The sequence below is a fragment of the Apostichopus japonicus genome, chromosome 13 (assembly GCF_037975245.1).
Source record: "Apostichopus japonicus isolate 1M-3 chromosome 13, ASM3797524v1, whole genome shotgun sequence".
Taxonomy (NCBI): domain Eukaryota; kingdom Metazoa; phylum Echinodermata; class Holothuroidea; order Aspidochirotida; family Stichopodidae; genus Apostichopus; species Apostichopus japonicus.
Window position 1 is genome coordinate 24,982,040 of NC_092573.1, and position 20,749 is coordinate 25,002,788.

At 36.9% G+C, this 20,749-nt stretch overlaps 4 protein-coding genes across 4 annotated transcripts in view; 2 read left to right on the top strand and 2 right to left on the bottom strand.

Annotated features, from left to right (window-relative positions):
* Positions 1-1,178, top strand: part of LOC139979040 (uncharacterized) — a 37,619-nt gene extending 36,441 nt beyond the window's left edge. The window contains exon 17 of the mRNA XM_071989677.1: positions 2-1,178. Coding sequence (XP_071845778.1) covers positions 2-141 — 140 coding nt within the window. The 3' untranslated portion in view covers positions 142-1,178. The remainder of the gene's footprint in view (position 1) is intronic.
* Positions 1,179-3,150: 1,972 nt separating this feature from the next.
* On the bottom strand, positions 3,151-5,249 carry LOC139978652 (zinc metalloproteinase nas-15-like). The gene has a single exon (XM_071989032.1). The coding sequence runs from the start codon at positions 5,183-5,185 to the stop codon at positions 4,040-4,042; it is 1,146 nt and encodes a 381-aa protein (XP_071845133.1). The 5' UTR covers positions 5,186-5,249; the 3' UTR covers positions 3,151-4,039.
* Positions 5,250-7,232: 1,983 nt separating this feature from the next.
* On the top strand, positions 7,233-20,505 carry LOC139979041 (uncharacterized). Its single transcript, XM_071989678.1, has 7 exons — positions 7,233-7,427; positions 7,743-7,808; positions 8,051-8,818; positions 9,388-9,441; positions 10,183-10,321; positions 14,916-15,113; positions 18,391-20,505. The coding sequence occupies exons 1-7, from the start codon at positions 7,334-7,336 to the stop codon at positions 19,622-19,624; spliced, it is 2,553 nt and encodes an 850-aa protein (XP_071845779.1). The 5' UTR covers positions 7,233-7,333; the 3' UTR covers positions 19,625-20,505.
* LOC139978853 (zinc metalloproteinase nas-15-like) lies at positions 13,330-15,517 on the bottom strand. The gene has a single exon (XM_071989383.1). It carries the CDS (start codon positions 15,349-15,351, stop codon positions 14,206-14,208), a length of 1,146 nt encoding a protein of 381 aa, XP_071845484.1. The 5' UTR covers positions 15,352-15,517; the 3' UTR covers positions 13,330-14,205.
* Positions 20,506-20,749: the final 244 nt, after the last annotated feature.

Genomic DNA, 20,749 nt, shown 5'->3' on the forward strand with positions numbered 1-20,749 from the left:
GGTACAGGAGGCCGTCCAGGGAATCAGTGTGAAGATAGAAACCAGTTCTGTCCTTCTTGGGCTTCTCGGGGTGAATGCCAAAGAAATCCAGCCTACATGTTACCAAACTGTCCACTGAGCTGTAATCAATGCCAGGAATGATTTCCATTCACGTTTATTTTTAGATCAAATTTTCACAACTTAACGTATCATATTGCGTCGAATTTCCACATTCTAGTGCTACAATATAATCCACCATTGAAGGGGAGATAAGGTATCTGAGAACATAATCTGTAACTATAGTATATCATATCATGAAACGATTAATGTTTAGGCATAGAATTCAAACGTTTAATAGTAAAAAAAATAGCAATATTTAATTATATGGGTGCGCAACAATGTTTCCACCATTGTCTCAGAATTGTATAGTGAATCCTTCTTTGTACTCGTATTCTAGTATAATTGACTGTACACATACTCACACTCACCCTCATTGGTTTGTACTCATGAAAGTATGGAAATCAAGTACATAAATATTAGTGTTAGATGAGTACCTGTTCTTAAAGACTCCAATATACTCGTATTCATACCAAGGTAAAATTCTACTCATGGTACTCATACTGTTGTACTCGTGTTATACAAGTCTGGTAACTCGATAATTAGGAACATATCTGTTAGCTTGATTGAGAGGTAACCATTTTATTATGAATATTACGTAGTATGTTAGAATACCATTAAGCATGAGTTGGTTATACGTTATGTAGGACATTCACTTACGTGGTTAATCGTACTAAATATTACACATCAGTCAGCGTTTCGTGAGAAATAAATGCAAATATTTTGTTGATAGTTGGGTGAGAGGGGGGTGAGGAAGGGGTAAGTATCATATATTAATCGGTGATAATTGATTCGTGACCTGAGGTATATGTTATACTGTCTGCGGGAAGGACAAGGTATGGGTAAAAAAAATGTTTTACTAAAAATCACATTATTTGTCCAGCCAAACTCACTTAATGGACAATTGAACCTGTTTGTTAAAAAAAAAATCTTAATTCCTCGAAAGTTGTCAAGCCGAGTCCTTGTCATTAGAAAGTGTACACGCGCATGTGCCGTCAAATGAATCACCCTATCAATCAATCAATCAGTGATCACGTTTGCATCTGATATGACGTAATTTATTAAATATATGTTGAAATAAATACTATGTTGCAGATGTCATTTTTCTTTTGTATAGTCATTTGCAGGAATACAATATCCTATCTAGGGAAGCATTGCGACTTTCGCTGTTTGACAAAATACTAGCCTAAACGATGACTTGCATTTAATGATATTGATTATGTTCCAAGCAAATTTAGCAATTAATGATACTATCGGATAATCAACGGCCGGACGCCCGTATGCAATAGAAGTCAATAAGTCAAAATAATTGAGCCCAACCAGCAGTCTAACATTGACAATAATATGGGCGATAGTACTCACTGGTAAGTGTTCTGAACGAACTAAAGCTGATTCCTCGTTCGTTTTAGCTATAATTGCAAACGCAATGAAAGAAGGTGCTATAAAAAAAGCAAAGACTTATGAAAGATATGAGTGATCTTAAACATTGAAGTCTCTGAGACTAGCGAAACACTGGACAATTAACCTATATCAACTTTTTAGAAGGTACTAGGGGACATGACTTACCAGTGACACCATTTGAATGCACTGGCAGTATAGGCTACCATCCCACTCTTACAATTGTGTAAGCCTATTACCCTCCTTCCAGATGAGAGTCAACGATCACATGAAGCCATACAAGCATTGCCAGTTAAGCGGTTTCCAATTTCATTGGACAGGGCAAATGAAATGTCCGACGAAACAGTATTTCTGCGTTTTATTAACGGCTTTCAATGTAACAGTAAGGCAGCCGAAAATTGTTCATGTCATGCAAATAACAAAGATGTCAACCATGTAATGTTGTTCTGTCGGAATCAAGTTTGCATGTACGCCTGCAAATCGGTCAACAGATTAGAAATTCTTTACCACGTTTCATTCTCTATAAGGTTCATCTAAGACACCCAATTGCAGCGAATTGCGAACTAAAACCATTGCCTATCAATTTTTCAGTGGTCAATTATCATCAAACAACAGAAACTTCCAAGGATTGTACCCTTTTGTCCCTACATTTTCAGTATTCAAGGCAACGCTGCGCTGTAGTAATGTCAAACTTTGTTCTGCCGTCTGAGATCGCAGCTCTGATAAATCATCTCGTAGTTCATTTAAGCGAAATCCTAGCTCATTCTTGGTGGAGTTGTAGTGACTGAACCTGACTTTTTACATGTTTGTTATCTTTGTTGTCAAAGTTTGTAAGAAGTATTAGATTCTATCAAAATTAGAGGGAAAGAGAGAGGTGGTGAGAGAGAGAGAGAGGTGGGTGGAGAGAGAGTTAAAAAAATAATCGTTATTAAGAGATGCTTATTATTAGGTCATCATAACGTGACAGCGTTTCAAGTTGACTTTTTATATAAAGTATGGATAAAGTTGAAAAGGAAAAGCTGAAAGCTTCACCTTTGCAGTTTAGCCCAGAATTGAAAATAAATATCAGGCTATGCGTAAATGATACCTTTTGCTTTGGAATGATTGAAGATCTAAGCAGTTTGAACTAATTTTGCTTTATAAAGTATCATCTTTCTTCAATAAAACACACTTATGAAAGAACCAAATGTTCTCAATAGATTTAATTTTGCGCCTTTATATAATTTATTCAGAATATTGACAACAGCTTTATATAAAGCCTTCAGGTAAAACAGCGCAGAGTTCTTGATGAGGTCATCCCTGAAGGAAGCAATCAAGATAGATACATCTCCCTAACCTCTATTAATATTAATTGTCATCTGATAACTAGGATATATGTCGACAAGGGGAAAAACAGAACCTCTCATGATGAAATGGTTAGCTTGTGGAAATTTTGGTAGTGATTCGTATGCGATGGGAATGGTGGGGCATTAGAGAGGTGTGAAGCAGATGAAAGAGGCAGATGTTTAAGTGACTTGAATGGTTATTCCTAAATAACACGGAGAATGTCCGTTTCATTCGTATGTGGCTGCTGGAATGCATTGCTTCAAAAACAAACGTTAAGTCACAGAAGAACAGCTACGTTAAAAGTTTAAGTTTAAGTGAAGTTAAAAAAGAAAACACTTATATTCTGGAACGGTTTTTTCTTTATTGCAAACTTTCAAACTTTTGTAAACTGATAGAAATAAGGCAAGTTATCTATATAAACACATGACACTGTGCGAACCAGCGCAACTCAAGTATATGTAAATTATCAAATTTAGAGGTTATAGTAAATTATAGAAAAAGGTTATGCTATAAACTATTAAATATATAAACACGATATGAAAATGATAAGTTAACCAAATTATTGATATAATATTTAAGCTTACGACTAAAGAAAATTTGTCATTAATTGTTGGTTAAATAGCAAATAGCATGAAGTAATTAATTTTTTAATTTAGTCTTGGATATACAAATATAAACTCATGATGCTTTATACGAACTATCCTATGATGAAGGGCAAGATATTAGGGATATCAAGTCAACGGTGTGAGCCTACATAAATAGCGAGCAACTTCCTTCATAAAAGTAATATAGACTAAATAAACGGTCAACAATATTGCCAAAAATATGATGGAAATTTAGATATTGATCACCCATGGTCAAATTTCAACAAACATTTGACTGCATGCACTTGAAACATGGCTAACCACAGTGAGACAGTTCATCGTCTATTTAAAATGCAGAAGAATGCGAACCTCCGGTAAGTACTTTTGAAAACCACTAGCATATTTTTTCGTTCCAATCTGAGCCCAATATGCTGATGAGAAATGACCTTAACGACACACGAATTCTTAATATATTTCATGGTAATACTTTTAGGGAGAAAACCAGTAGATATTAAACGTCTTAAATGATACATATCTGTGAATACTGAATACCGATGAAGACATTCTAATTATTCGAATATAATGTAAAATATATCAAAGTAATAATAATATCGATGTTTTCCCATTAAACATTCTTAACATACGTTACAACTTTGTCTACACGATGTCCTCATGTACAGTGGATTTCGCGTACACTCTCCGTTACTCGCCCACCTCGCACAGTTGACGTTGTCGTCTGCACAGTTTGATGAAGACGGTCTGCACTGCTGACAACTAACGGGACAGTTCGGTAGCATCCAAGCAGGATTCCTCGAACACTCTCCTCTTGCAGCCCAAGCTGAACAGTTGGGATGAGTTTCTTCACAATCGGGGTTGGTTTCGTCTCCTTCCGTCTCTGTTGTACCCTCACATCCATAGTAACGATTAATTTTAAGAATATCAGTAGCGCTGAAGTCGTTTCTGTTGCCTATGGAAACTCCCGCCTGTCGAGGAACTATAGTCGGTCGTCCGTTGCGGCTGAAGGCATTCATTGGATAATGCATGATAGAGTAATAGTCATAACGGGTTTGTAAATGATCAATAGTGTCCTGGTTATACCTGACAAAGTTGTACTCTAATCCAGACTGGATGTTTTGGTAATAAACGGTGACAAATTGATCTCTGTCGGTTCTTGTTTGTTCGTGTTGAAATCCTACAGCATGCATTAGTTCGTGCATGATGGTTCCTCTGTGAAAGTTACAGGCGCCCCCAACCGACAATTCTTGGCGTCCTCCTCTTCGACCTACGGCCGAAAAACAACCCTGTCTTGGTACGATGTGGACGTAATCTCTTTGTCCATTCCAAGGAGTAAACCGAATACAGGTTGTTTGATGGTAACGGTCAATGGCGGCAAGGATTCTTTGTCGAGCACCGGCGTCGAAGGAACGGTCGATAAAATACGGCACGACACCTCCTGGCCACCGTACATTACGGTTACGAACAGCATTCTGGGCAACCTGAGAAACGTTGTAGTCGACTTTGATGTCGCCCTCTATCAGATAATGTTCAATTCCTGAGTCAATGTTTTGATTTTCTTTAAATATGTACTCCATACTGTCCTCCTCCTGGTTGGTACCAAAGATGCTCAGTTCGAGTGGTGTTGGCAGCTTGGAGTTAACCTCAAAACTGGGCACTTGATTCAACTCGCCATTAACAAGATCAATCGGGTTGTCTCTGCTCAGTGGTATACAGGACGAGTAGCTCACCAGCACTATGGTTAAAATTAATGATGCAATCTTCATCTTGATGTACGGCTCTCTGTTTGTTCTGTCAGTGATTGATAACGTCTTCAGTAGCTGAAGATTGGTGATTCTATGACGGTTTGTCGAGCTGTGTGTTGGTATTTATTAGTTTGAACAAGTCAACAACTTCCGATGACTGGCCTAAATGGCGAGCCTTGCAATTAGTTTGACCTCGTTTGTGACATTTCAGTCCTTATTTGGTTAACGTTTTCTTACTCTACCAAGTAAAGTCTTGTCACGTAATGGAGTTGTCTGATTTTTTCGACCCTGGGAAGCGTCATATCTAAATGCAAACATCAAATGGTACAAGCTAAAGAATTAAGTCGTTAGTCAATGAAATTTGTTTTACTGCTTGGTCATACTATACAAGAATATGTCCTTAGATGGTTCATTTTATGTGACGTCACAGCAGGGAAATCATCCCTTTGTTGGTCACACAATGAATCTGGATTTATTTTAGAGATGGCTGATTTTCCTCTTGAATAATTCGATGTGTACGTCGCCGTAATATAACCCCCCCGCCCCTTGAACGTGATACACTTTTTCTCTACATGTTACATTTAGTGACACAAGAGGGTTGGTCATCAATGGCGATATCATGTGGATTAGGATTATCTTTGGTAGTCATCTTAACCGTGATATTCAAAATGGGGATTGTAAGTGTCGCCAACTATTTGTGTGGTTTTGAAACAATTCGGAAGAACAAGAAATTATCCATATTGTTTTGGAGTGAAATAAATAGGAAAAATTTGGAACATAGCTAAAATTCAAAAGTTGCAAAATATAAAGAATATGTTACACCTTAGCAACCTTGGTAATATCAACAATTCTCAAAGAGGAGGAGATTCCTCCTTCCCGTAGATCCTTGTAAAACTTGAGGAAGAAAGTTTGAATACCAAAGATCTAAACGAATGTTTCTTCAAAGTACAAACCCTTAAAGTTAAAGCATTGGAATATTTCGTTTGTGGAATAAACGAGAATGATAAAACAACAGATTTCTGATGTTTTTTCTGTTCTTTTTTTTTTGTATCGCTCTGTTTCTACAGATATAATAGACCAAGGAATACATACATAAAACAATATGTGGTTGAAATGAACCCGTGTTGTGATGACAATCTGAATTTTTTATTTCTACAAAGTTTGTTCGTGCTATGTTCGTTACCTCAGTATCTTGTTTCTCTGCTATGAAGTATCTTCGCTGTTTTAGGGAATTTGAAACAGTATTTAAAATTCTTAGTGTCAATCATTCTAATATATGATATGTGAGGATGGAAGTAATTGTTAAAATTTAGGGAGAGGACCCAAGTTAGTCCAAATGACAATAATTGGTTATATTAAACTGTATGTATTCTGATGCACTTAAACTGTATGCAAACCAACCACAACCATTCTAATATCATATATATATATATATATATATATATATTTATATATATATATATAAATATATATATATATATATATATATAAATATATATATATATATATATAGTGTACCCTTTGCAGTTTATTGTGCAGTTTAACGGCATAACCTCCATTTGAACTGTTTGCATTTATATGAACTAACCTCTTGTGACAGACATTCAGACGGTATATATGAATTATGCAGACGTAATCATTACTTTGCAATCTTAAGTATTGTTCCTTTAGTCACCGGTTGTTTGAAACGTTCAAGTTTGTAGGTATAGCTTATCGTCACACATGTCATTCAGTTGCTGGTGTATAAGTAAGTGTTCTTGTTAATTATTTCTGTTTTACTGTTAATCTGTACAATCTACTTCATCACTGATTCATTTACCATTTTGCTTTTAACAGTTTAAACTGTGTGATTGTTTAAGCTAAAGACCCATTTATGGATCTTTTGTCTATAAAGCTCATTCATGGGTGACGTCTTATATTGCGGAAACAATCAAGATAAATACATCCCATGACCTCTATCACTATTAATTGTCAGCTGATATCTAGGACACCCCTCGACTAATATCTTCATCATACATCAGAGTCAGCAGAATGATACAGCAGAATTATTCAGTGACGTGTATATGTTTTCAGGTTCTAAAAAGATTTATAAACTTTCAGCAAGTCTTTAAATTCATTTCAATTTGAAACATTCGCAGAAGAGACGACAAGAAAAGCTATTTCAACAAAATGTATTCATCCATTGTTTTCTGGATTAGTCTATTAATATCTCTTTATTCTCTCACTCATGGATCACCATTATGGGATGCCGATCAAGACAATGGTAAGTAGTTTAACTCGTTAAAAACGTACTAAAATTATTAGTAACTGCAAAGCAAATTTCTTAATTCTATAACATAAATGTTACAATTGTTCTCAAGTATGAAGAGGGTCACATTAGACATACTTGATTAACTATTTCCAATAGTGTTAGGCTAGACAATGACAGATTTGTGTATCTTAATAAAAACAAACATGAAAATATCCATCCATGATGGAACACGACATCCAGAATATATATGACGTCATTATCTGTGGATTCTCATAAATTGTAAATAAAGTTATGATTCTTAATATTAATCCTTATTTTATTTTCCAGAAATCGAAAACAGATTAGAATTAGAAAACTTCGAGGCTCGATTTTACAGCCAACTAGAAGAAACAGGTAAATGCATATTAATCCTATCATATTAATTTCCATCTTGTTAAAGAACCTTATAAAGCAATCCTCTGCTTGGTTATAAAACCTTCTTTTTAATGAAAGATGTTGTTTGTGAATCAAATTTTGTCGAGCTTGTCAGGTCACAAAATCGATTATTGAAAAAGTAACAAAGATCAGAAGTTTAAATATCAGATTGAAGATACATCTGTGTTTCTAAATATTCCTTTACTATTTTACGCATACAGATCCAAACAGCCCATTGGAAGTCAGAGGAGATCGACCGGGGCAGGCTAATGAACAATCGAGATGTGACGTCATCACAGGTGTGCCAAATGCCGTCAGGTCAGCTCTTCGACTTAGTTCGTTTTACAGCAAGTATACGCATGCGTACAACATTCCTGTTCTGGGATCATTTCGTGTGTCTGATAGAGCCTTGCAAAGAGCTTGTTACGTCGTTCGTTTCCTGCTAGCTGACAGACCAGATCTAAGGCAGGCCATGTACGCCAAATATGGACGGGTCGCCATCATGGCCACCAACGAAGTAACACAGAACATTCCCGAACATTCCTTTCTGCCACCATTTTGGAACACCCGAGCGAGGGGTCTTGGAGGTACCCTTCAGATACCCGTGTCTACTGGAGCAGAGGAAAACGTCCTTTGTTTGAGAAGTGACGGATACAGAGAAGACATTTTTCTTCATGAATTTGCTCACGGCATTCATAAGATCGCCCTTACAACTGCCGTAGCAGGTTTCAACAGCCGACTCACCAACGCTTATAACAGTGCCAGAAGACGCGGGCTTTGGCAGAACACGTACGCAGACGACACAGTAGATGAGTATTTCGCGGAAGGGGTTCAGAGCTTCTTTAACGTAGAGTCTCCTCCCGTATTCGGAATACACAATGACATCGACACAAGAGAGGAGCTAGCTGCCTACGATCCTACCCTGTATAACCTAATCAGAGAGGCTTTCCCTTGTATGAACAACATCGTAGACCGTTGTCAAAATCAAGGTAAGTTAGTCATGTTAATTATGTTCAGATTTTCAGTACTTTTGGTTTCTAAAATCCAAAGTAAGTTAGTAACGCTATTCATTAGCGTGATTAGACGACCTTTCAATAATGAATACACAAATTGATACATTTCCCAAAAACTTTTCCTGTTGTTTGTTTTTCAAGATGACTGAGTACTACATGAAACTTTTTAGGTGATTTCAGTACTTACTGCGCAAAATGCCTAACTACAAGTAATACTCAATGTAGATATTGTAAAATAGAGAAAAATTGGAAATCCAATGCATAACAGTTGCTTTAACAGTTTTCAGTAAGATTATTATTTTCAACCAAACAGAAATTACGGCTGAAAGATACCACAAAACGTCGGTATGAATGTCACAATAACAAAGTTTCATAAATATATTAGCAATTGCACCTACATATACATAGACACAGGTTGTGCAAAGGAAATGTTCAGTGAAGTTTCTGCTATCGGTGATGCCTCGTTTAAAACTTGTCGTAATGTTCTTGTGTCCTCCCTTCTTGACAAACGCTTATTTTTTATATTTATCTTTTCTGTACTTTAGGTCAAATTATCAGCCAGCCGTTGAGAATGAACTGTGCTGGGACAAATACTGGAGGTAAAGACAAATATGTTATTTTCCCATAGAATTTCAATAGACTGAATCTTTGGATTCATGTTATTAAAGACCTGAAACATCCAGAGTGGATTTCTTGCTATTAAACTGGAAACTGTTTTTATCTGTATGGTTTACATAATATTTCGATTTTAGATTGTTGTTTTTATATTTGCATACTTTATCCTGCTATCATGCTAATAAAACTGCAGACGGTTGGAAGCTATGTATATATACATGGGCGTAGGCAATGAGGCAGGGCGAGGGTGGGGTGGGGCTATTCGGCGGGGTGGTTCAATCAAGCCCCATCCTCTTTATATCCCTTCGTTTTATAATCTGCAGATTCATTATTTTACCTAGATGATATTTTTAGTATGAAATACCTAGTACACTTTAAAAGTAACTCTCCGAGAATACCGTTAAGACAACAGACAACTGATATGGCAATTGTTTAACCTTAGTCTTTACGTACTCGCTCGAATGGGTAAAAATATATACCATGTATGTTACTTATAGTACTATATCACACAAAACAAAGTTATGTAAGCATCCTTACTATTTAACAACAAAATTGCTTTGTTGGAACAACAAATGAATCATATAACTAACAGCTGATAGAAAACTGTGATCTAACGCATGGTCGGATAAAAGATAAAACTTTGCTTAAAATATTGTCTCCAAATCAGAATGAGTTCTTCGGACAAAGACATAATAATATTTACAATTATTCCATTGTTCTTTCAGGTACAGGAGGCCGTCCAGGGAATCAGTGTGAAGATAGAAACCAGTTCTGTCCTTCTTGGGCTTCTCGGGGTGAATGCCAAAGAAATCCAGCCTACATGTTACCAAACTGCCCACTGAGCTGTAATCAATGCCAGGGATGATTTCCATTCACGTTTATTGTTAGATCAAATTTTCACAGCTTAAAGTATCATATTGCGTCGAATTTCCACAATCTACTGCTACAATATAATCCACCATTGAAGGGAAGATAAGGAATCTGAGAACATAATCTGTAACTGTAGTATATCATATCATGAAACGATTAATGTTTAGGCATAGACTTCAAACGCTTAACAGTAAAAAGAAAATAGCAATATTTAATTATATGAGTGCGCAACAAAGTTTCCACCATTGTCTCAGAGTTGTATAGTGAATCCTTCTTTGTACTCGTATTCTAGTATAATTGACTGTACACATACTCACACTCACCCTGATCGGTTTGTACTCAAGAAAGTATGGAAATCAAGTACATAAATATTAGTGCTAGATGAGTACCTGTTCTTAAAGACTCCTATATACTCGTATTCATACCAAGGTAAAATTCTACTCATGGTACTCATACTGTTGTACTCGTGTTATACAAGTCTGGTAGCTCGATAATTAGGAACATATCTGTTAGCTTGTTTGAGAGGTAACCATTTAATTATGAATATTACGTAGTATGTTAGAATACCATTAAGCATGAGTTGGTTATACGTTATGTAGGACATTCACTTACGTGGTTAATCGTACTAAATATTACACATCAGTCAGCGTTTCGTAAGAAATAAATGCAAATATTTTGTTGATAGTTGGGTGAGAGGGGGTGGGGTGAGGAAGGGGGTAAGTTTCATATATTAATCGGTGATAATTGATTCGTGACCTGAGGTATATGTTATACTGTCTGCGGGAAGGACAAGGTATGGGTAAAAAAATAGTAACTAAAAATCACAATATTTGTCCAGCCAAACTCACTTAATGGACAATTGAACCTGTTTGTAAAAAAAAATCTTAATTCCTCGAAAGTTGTCGAGCCGATTCCCTGTCAGTAGAAAGTGTACACGCGCATGTGCTGTCAAATGAATTTACCCAATCAATCAATGATCACGTTTGCATCTGATATGACGTAATTTATTAAATATATGTTGAAATATATACTATGTTGCAGATGTCATTTTTCTTTTGTATAGTTATTGGCAGGAATACAATATCCTATCTAGGGAAACATTGCAACTTATGCTGTTTGACAAAATACTAGCCTAAACGATGACTTGCATTTAATGATATTGATTATGTTCCACGAAAATTGAGCAATTAATGATACTATCGGATAATCAACGGCCGGACGCCCGTATGCAATAGAAGCCAATAGGTCAAAATAATTGAGCCCAACCATCAGTCTAACATTGACAATAATATGGGCGGTAGTACTCACTGGTAAGTGTTCTGGACGAACTAAAGCTGATTCCTCGTTCGTTTTAGCTATAATTGCAAACGCAATGAAAGAAAGTGCTATAAAAAAAAGCAAAAACTTATGAAGATATGAGTGATCTTAAACAAAGAAGTCTCTGAGACTAGCGAAACACTGGACAATTAACCTACAGCAACTTTTTAGAAGGTACTAGGGGACATGACTTACCAGAGACAACATTTGAATGCACTGGCAGTATAGGCTTCCATCCCATTCTTAAATGTGTAAGCCTATTACCCTCCTTCCAGATGAGAGTCAACGATCACATGAAGCCATACAAGCATTGCCAGTTAAGCGGTTTCCAATTTCATTGGACAGGGGGAAATGAAATGTCCGACCAAACAGCATATCTGCGTTTCATTAACGGCTTCAATGTAACAGTAAGGCAGCTGAAAATTGTTCATGTCATCCATATAACAAAGATATCAGCCATTTTTTGTTCTGTCCGAATCAAGTTTGCATATACGCATACAAATGGGTCAACAGATTAGAATTCTTTACCACGTTTCATTCTCTATAACGTTCATCTAAGACACCCAATTGCAGCGAATTGCGAACTAAAACCATTGCCTATCAATTTTTCAGTGGTCAATTATCATCAAATAACAGAAACTTCCAAGGATTGTACCCTTTGTCCCTACATTTTCAGTATTCAAGGCAACGCTGCGCTGTAGTAATGTTAAACTTTGTTCTGCCGTCTGAGATCGCAACTCTGATATATCATCTCGTAGTTCGTTTAAGCGAAATCCTAGCTCATTCTTGGTGGAGTTGTAGTGACTGAACCTGACTTTTTACATGTTTGTTATCTTTGTTGTCAAAGTTTGTAAGAATGTAAGAAGTATTAGATTCCATCAAAATTAGAGGGAAAGAGAGAGGTGGTGAGAGGTGGAGGTGGGTGGAGAGAGAGTTAAAAAAAATAATCGTTATTAAGGGACGCTTATTATTAGGTCATCATAACGTGACAGCGTTTCAAGTTGACTTTTTATATAAAGTATGGATAAAGTTGAAGAGGAAAAGCTGAAAGCTTCACCTTTGCAGTTTAGCCCAGAATTGAAAATAAATATCAGTCTATGCGTAAATAATACCTTTTGCTTTGGAATGATTGAAGATCTAAGCAGTTTGAACTAATTTTGCTTTATAAAGTATCATCTTTCCTCAATAAAACACACTTATGAAAGAACCAAATGTTCGCAATAGATTTTATTTTGCGCCTTTATATAATTTATTCAGAATATTGACAACAGCTTTATATAGAGCCTTCAGGTAAAACAGCGCAGAGTTCTTGATGAGGTCATCCCTGAAGGAAGCAATCATGATAGATACATCTCCCTAACCTCTTTAATATTAATTGTCAGCTGATAACTAGGATATCTCTCGACAAGGGGAAAAACAGAATCTCTCATGATGAAATGGTTAGCTTTGGAAATTTTGGTAGTGATTCGTATGCGATGGGAAAGGTGGGGCATTAGAGAGGGGTGAAGCAGATGAAAGAGGCAGATGCTTAAGTGACTTGAATGGTTATTCCTAAATAACACGGAGCATGTCCGTTTCATTGGTATGTGGCTGCTGGGGCGCATTGCTTCAAAGTCACAGAAGAACAGCTACGTTAAAAGTTAAAGTTTAAGTAAAGCAAAGAAAGAGAACACTTAAATTCTGGAACGTTTTTTTCTTTATTGCAAACTTTCAAACTGAAAACTTGTAAACTGATAGAAATAAGGCAAGTTATCTATATAAACACATAACACTGTGCGAACCAGCGCAACTCAAGTATATGTAAATTATCAAATTTAGAGGTTATAGTAAATTATAGGAAAAGGTTATGCTATAAACTATTAAATATATAAACACGATATGAAAATGATAAGTTAACCAAATTATTGATATAATCTTTAAGCTTACGACTAAAGAAAATTTGTCATTAATTGTTGGTTAAATAGCAAATAGCATGAAGTAATTATTTTTTAATTTAGTCTTGAATTTACATATATAAACTCATGATGCTTTATACGAACTATCCTGTGATGAAGGGCAAGATATTGGGGATATTAAGTCAACGGTGTGAGCCTACATAAATGACGTGCCACTTCCTTCATAAAAGTAATATAGACTAAATAAACGGTCACCAATATTGCCAAAACTATGATGAAAATTTAGATATTGATCACCCATGGTCAAATTTCAACAAACATTTGACTGCATGCACTTGAAACATGGCTAACCACAGTGAGACAGTTCATCGTCTATTTAAAATGCAGAAGAATGCGAACCTCCGGTAAGTACTTTTGAAAACCACTGGCATATTTTTCTTTCCAATCTGAGCCCAATATGCTGATGAGAAATGACCTTAACGACACCAATTCTTAATATATATATCATGTAATACTTTTAGGGGAAAAAAACCAGTAGATATTAAACGTCTTAAATGACACATATCTGTGAATATTTAATACTAATTTAAGACTTTATAATAATTCGAATAAAATGTAACATATATCAAAGTAATAATAATATCGATGTTTTCCCTTTAAACATTCTTAACATACGTTACAACTCTGTCTACACGATGTCCTCATGTACAGTGGATTTCGCGTACACTCTCCGTTACTCGCCCACCTTGCACAGTTGACGTTGTCGTCTGCACAATTTGATGAAGACGGTCTGCACTGCTGACAACTAACGGGACAGTTTGGTAGCATCCAAGCAGGATTCCTCGAACACTCCCCACTTGCAGCCCACGCTGAACAGTTGGGATGAGTTTCTTCACAATCGGGGTTGGTTTCGTCTCCTTCCGTCTCGGTGGTATCCTCACATCCATAATAGCGATTAATTTTAAGAATATCAGTAGCGCTGAAGTCGTTTCTGTTGCCTATGGAAACTCCCGCCTGTCGAGGTACTATAGTCGGTCGTCCGTTGCGGCTGAAGGCATTCATTGGATAATGCATGATAGAGTAATAGTCATAACGGGTTTGTAAATGATCAATCGTGTCCTGGTTATACCTGACAAAGTTGTACTCTAATCCAGACTGGATGTTTTGGTAATAAACGGTGACAAATTGGTCTCTGTCGGTTCTTGTTTGTTCGTGTTGAAATCCTACAGCATGCATTAGTTCGTGCATGATGGTTCCTCTGTGAAAGTTACAGGTGCCCCCAACTGACAGTTCTTGGCGTCCTCCTCTTCGACCAACCGCCGAAAAGCAACCCTGTCTAGGTACGATGTGGACGTAATCTCTTTGTCCATTCCAAGGAGTAAACCGAATACAGGTTGTTTGATGGTAACGGTTAATGGCGGCAAGGATTCTTTGTCGAGCACCGGCGTCGAAGGAACGGTCGATAAAATACGGCACGACACCTCCTGGCCATCGTACATTACGGTTACGAACAGCATTCTGGGCAACCTGAGAAACGTTGTAGTCGACTTTGATGTCGCCCTCTATCAGATAATGTTCAACTCCTGAGTCAATTTTTTTATTTTCTTTAAATATGTACTCCATACTGTCTTCCTCCTGGTTGGTACCAAAGATGCTCAGTTCGAGGGGTGTTGGCAGCTTGGAGTTAACCTCAAAATTGGGCACTTTATTCAACTCGGCATTAATAAGATCAATCGGGTTGTCTCTGCTCAGTGGTATACAGGATGAGTAGCTCACCAGCACTATGGTTAAAATTACCGATGCGATCTTCATCTTGTCTCCGTTCTGTCAGTGATTGATAACGTCTTTAGTAGCTGAAGATTGATGTTTCTATGACGGTTAGTCGAGCTGTGTGTGGGTATTTATTAGTTTGAACAAGCTCAACAACTTCCGATGATTAGCGTTAACGGCGAGCCTTTCAATGACCTCGTTTTTCACGTTTCAGTCCTTATTTGGTTAATGTACTAACACTCTACCAAGTAAAGTCTAGTCATGTAATGGAGTTTCTTCGATCTTTCAACCATGGAATTCGTCATATCTAAATGTTAACATTTAATGATACAAGCTAAACAATTAAGTCGTGAGTCAATGAAATGTGTTTTACTGCTTGGTCATACTATACAAGAGTATGCACTTAGATGGTTCATTATATATGACGCAACAGCAGGGAAGTCATGCTTCTCTGGGTCACTCTATGGAATTGGAATTATTTTCGAGAGGGCTGAAGTGGGTTTTTTTGCCGTGGTATCCCCCCCGACCCCTTGAACGTGATAACTTTCTCTCTAAAATGTTACCTTGGGTGACACAGGAGGATTGGACAACAATAGCGATGTCACGGGCACTGGGATTATGTTGGGCTGTTTTTAATTCGTGTTATTCATACTGGGATTGGGGGTGGTCAAAACTTTTGGATGTCGCAAAAAAAAATCCGAAGAACAAGAATTACTCCATAATTTGTTTTAAATGGAAAATTTTGACTTTAAATTAATGCAAATGTTCCAAATTATGAGATCATGTTAAATCTGAGTATCCTTGATTATATCAAATTTCTCAAATGGGAAGAGTTCCTTCTCCCCGTAAACCCCCTTCCTGGGCCACAACATCAACCACTGCAGGGTTCCCAAGCAAAATTGTTTTATATGTTAAGGTACAATGAATGTTTCTGTTCGCTTAATGACCCTGACCTCCACGCCTCCTCCTCCCACCCCCCCCCCTATGCACCACTCCTGTTACCCCAATAGTTTAAACATGCCAATGATATATATGGTTACGTCACTATATATATATTCATTGTACACTGTGTCATGCAGTTAAATTCCATTTGAACTGTTTGAATTTATATGAACTTACCTCTTGTGACAGACAGTCAGACGGTTCATAGGAATTATGCAGACGTAAACATTACTTTGCAATCTTAAGTATTGTTGCTATGGTTACCGGTTGCTTGAAATGTTCAGTTTCGTAGGTACAGCTTATCGTCACACAGGTCATTCAGTGACTGTGTATGAGTAAGAGTTCTTGTTAATTCCTTTGACTTTATGTTTTACTGTTAATCTGTACACTTCATCACTGATTCATTTAGCATCTTGCTTTCATTAGTATAAACTATATGATTGTTGATATTTGTAACTTTAATACCTTTTAACCCGTTTATCATTAGTACTAGAGAAACGCATTGTGGCTAAGGATGTTTACTATGTTGTGGAAATCTGACTTTTCTTTAATTTTTATTCCCTGTTAATGGATAGTTTTGTCCAGTTTTAGATATTTGTAGTTCTGTAAATACTGTCTTGTAAATGATACTCTATGACAAAGTTAGCGTTGTATCAGTAGTACACATGATTTTGAAAGAACAAATAGACCTATATATATATATATATATATATATATATATATTTACTCTCTTTGTTCTCATATCGCTAAGATCATTGGAATCCTTCATAAACTTCGTTATTTCTTACCATCACATACACTCTTAAAACATTATACGTTTCCCTTATGAGCACGGCATCCGCTTACCCAACATTGTTGTTGATTGCATACCGTTTAAGTGCATCAGGATACACATAGTTTAATATATCTAGATTTGGTTTAACCATTTATTGTCATTTGGACTAACTTGGGTCCTCTCCCTAAAAGTCAACGATTACTCCCATCCTCATACATCAAGGATTAGAATGATTGACAATTCGGCTAAAAGAATTTTAAATACTGTTTCAAATTCCCTAAAACAGCGAAGACTATATTTCATGGCAGAAAAACAAGATACTGAGGTAAAGGACATGACACCAACAAAATTTGTGGATATGTCAAACTCAATTTGTCATCACAATATTCAGGTTCATGTCCCTCACATATTGTTTTATTCATTCATTTATTGGTCTATTATATCTGTAGGAACAGAGCAGTACAAAAAAAAAAAAAAACAGAACAGAAATCTATTGTTTTATCATTCTCGTCAATTACTCAAACGGAATATTTCAATGCATTCGTTTAGATCCCTGGTATTCAAACTTTCTTTCCCAATGTTTACAAGGATCTACGGGAAGGAGGAATCCCCTCCCCTTTGAGAATTGTTGATATTATCAAGGTTGCTAAGTTGTAACATTTTTTTTTTATATTTTGCAACTTTTGAATGTAAGCTATGTTCCAAATTTTTCATATTTATACCCCTCAAAAGAAAATATGGATAATTTCTTGTTTTTCCAATTTGTTTCGAGACCACCCAAAATATTTTAGCGACGCTAACAATCCCCAGTTTGAATAACATGGATTAAGATGACTGCCCAAGATACCCATAATCCATGTGATATCGCCATTGATGACCAACCCTCTGTGCCACTAAGTGTAACATTTAGAGAAAAAGTGTATCACGTTCAAGGGGGCGGGGGTTGTATTACGGCGAAGTATACATTTAATTATTCAAAAGGAAAATCAGCCATCTCGAACATAAATCTAGGTTCATTGAGTGAGCATGAAGAGCATGATTTCCCTGTTGTGACGTCATATAATATGAACCATCTAAGGGCATATTCTTGTATAGTATGACCAAGCAGAAAACACATTTCATTGACTCACAGCTTTATCTTGTATCATAAGATATTTGCATTTAGATATGACGATTCCCAGGGTGGAAAAAAATCAAAGAAAACCCCATTACGTGACAAGACTTTACTTGTTAGAGTGTAAGTACATTAACCAAATAAGGACTGAAACGTCACAAACGAGGTCAAACTAATTGTAAAGCTCTCCTTTTAGGCCAGTCATCGGAAGTTGTTGAACTTGTTCAAACTAATAAATACCGACACACAGCTCGACAAACCGTCATAGAATCACCAATCTTCAGCTACTGAAGACGTTATCAATCACTGACAGAACAAACGGAGAGACGTACACCAAGATGAAGATTGTATCAGTAATTTTAACCTTAGTGCTGGTGAGCTACTCATCCTGTATACCACTGAGCAGAGAAAACCAGATTGATCTTGTTAATGCCGAGTTAAATCAATTGCCCAGTTTTGAGGTTACCTCCAAGCTGCCAACACCCCTCGAACTGAGCATCTTTGGTACCAACCAGGAGGAGGACAGTATGGAGTACATATTTAAAGAAAATCAAAACATTGACTCAGGAGTTGAACATTATCTGATAGAGGGAGACATCAAAGTCGACTACAACGTTTCTCAGGTTGCCCAGAATGCTGTTCGTAACCGTAATGTACGGTGGCCAGGAGGTGTCGTGCCGTATTTTATCGACCGTTCCTTCGACGCCGGTGCTCGACAAAGAATCCTTGCCGCCATTGACCGTTACCATCAAACAACCTGTATTCGGTTTACTCCTTGGAATGGACAAAGAGATTACGTCCACATCGTACCTAGACAGGGTTGCTTTTCGGCCGTTGGTCGAAGAGGAGGACGTCAAGAACTGTCAGTTGGGGGCGCTTGTAACTTTCACAGAGGAACCATCATGCACGAACTAATGCATGCTGTAGGATTTCAACACGAACAAACAAGAACCGACAGAGATCAATTTGTCACCGTTTATTACCAAAACATCCAGTCTGGATTAGAATACAACTTTGTCAGGTATAACCAGGACACAATTGATCATTTACAAACCCGCTATGACTATTACTCTATCATGCATTATCCAATGAATGCCTTCAGCCGCAACGGACGACCGACTATAGTACCTCGACAGGCGGGAGTTTCCATAGGCAACAGAAACGACTTCAGTGCTACTGATATTCTTAAAATCAATCGTTACTATGGATGTGAGGATACCACCGAGACGGGAGGAGACGAAACCAACCCCGATTGTGAAGAAACTCATCCCAACTGCTCAGCGTGGGCTGCAAGTGGAGAGTGTTCAAGGAATCCTGCTTGGATGCTACCGAACTGTCCCGTTAGTTGTCAGCAGTGCAGACGGTCATCCTCAAACTGTGCAGACGACAACGTCAACTGTGCGAGGTGGGCGAGTAACGGAGAGTGTACGCGAAATCCACTATACATGAGGACATCGTGTAGACAGAGTTGTAACGTATGTTAAGAATGTTAAATGAGAAAATATCGACAATTTTGTTTTACAAATTATACATTATAGGCTATTCGAATCATTATAATGTCTAAATCAGTATTCAATATTCACAAATATGTGTCATTTAAGATGTTAATATCTACTGTTTTATTTCCTTAAGGTATAACCATGAAGTATATCAAAATTCGTGTGTCGTTAAAGGTCATTTCTCATCAGCATATTGGGCTCAGATAAAAAACTAAAGGTTTTAAATAGTAATTACTCGGAGGTTCTGATTGTTCTGCATTTTTTATAGACTTTCAGGAGTCTTCATTTAAATACAAAATGAACTGTATTAGTGGGGATAACTATGTTTAAAGTAAATGCAGTCAGATGTTTGTTGCAAGTTGATCATGTGTGACCATTATCTGTATTTCTAGCATATATTTTGGCAAATATTGTTGACCGTTAAGCTAGTCTATATTACCATTATGAAGTGATGTGACACGTCATTAATGTATAAGTGTACGCTGAGAACGTTAATTGGTTTAATATTCCTAGTATTTGTCCCTTCATCATAGGCTACTTCGTATATGCATCATGGGTTTATATATTTAAAATCGAGAATCAATTGAAAGTTAATTACTTCATGTTATTTGCTATTTAACCAACAATTTATGAAAAATTTTCTTTAGTCGTAAGCTAAAAGATTATATCAATCATTTGGTTAACTTATAATTTTCATATCGTGTTTATATCTTTAATAGTTTATAGCATAACTTTTTCTATAATTTACTACCTCTTTATTGACATGTACTTGAGTTGCGCTGGTTCGCACAGTGTCATGTGTTTATATAAAGAACTTACCTTATTTCTATCAATTTGTAAAAGTTTAAAGTTTACAATAAAGAAATCGTTGCAAAATATAAGTATTTTCGTTTTCGGCTTCACTTAAACTTCAACTTAAACGTAGCAGTTCGCCTGGGCAGGGGGGTCAATCCGAATTGAAGAGTCGGGAGGGGAAGGGACTTAAATGACTGAACATGGATATCGCTGAAGGAGTCCGCGAGCGCCTTGACGCAAAACATTCATCAGGTGGGGTCCATGGGCCGCCGTAGGGACCCTGATGATGGGGTCCAAGGACGAAACCCGTTGGAG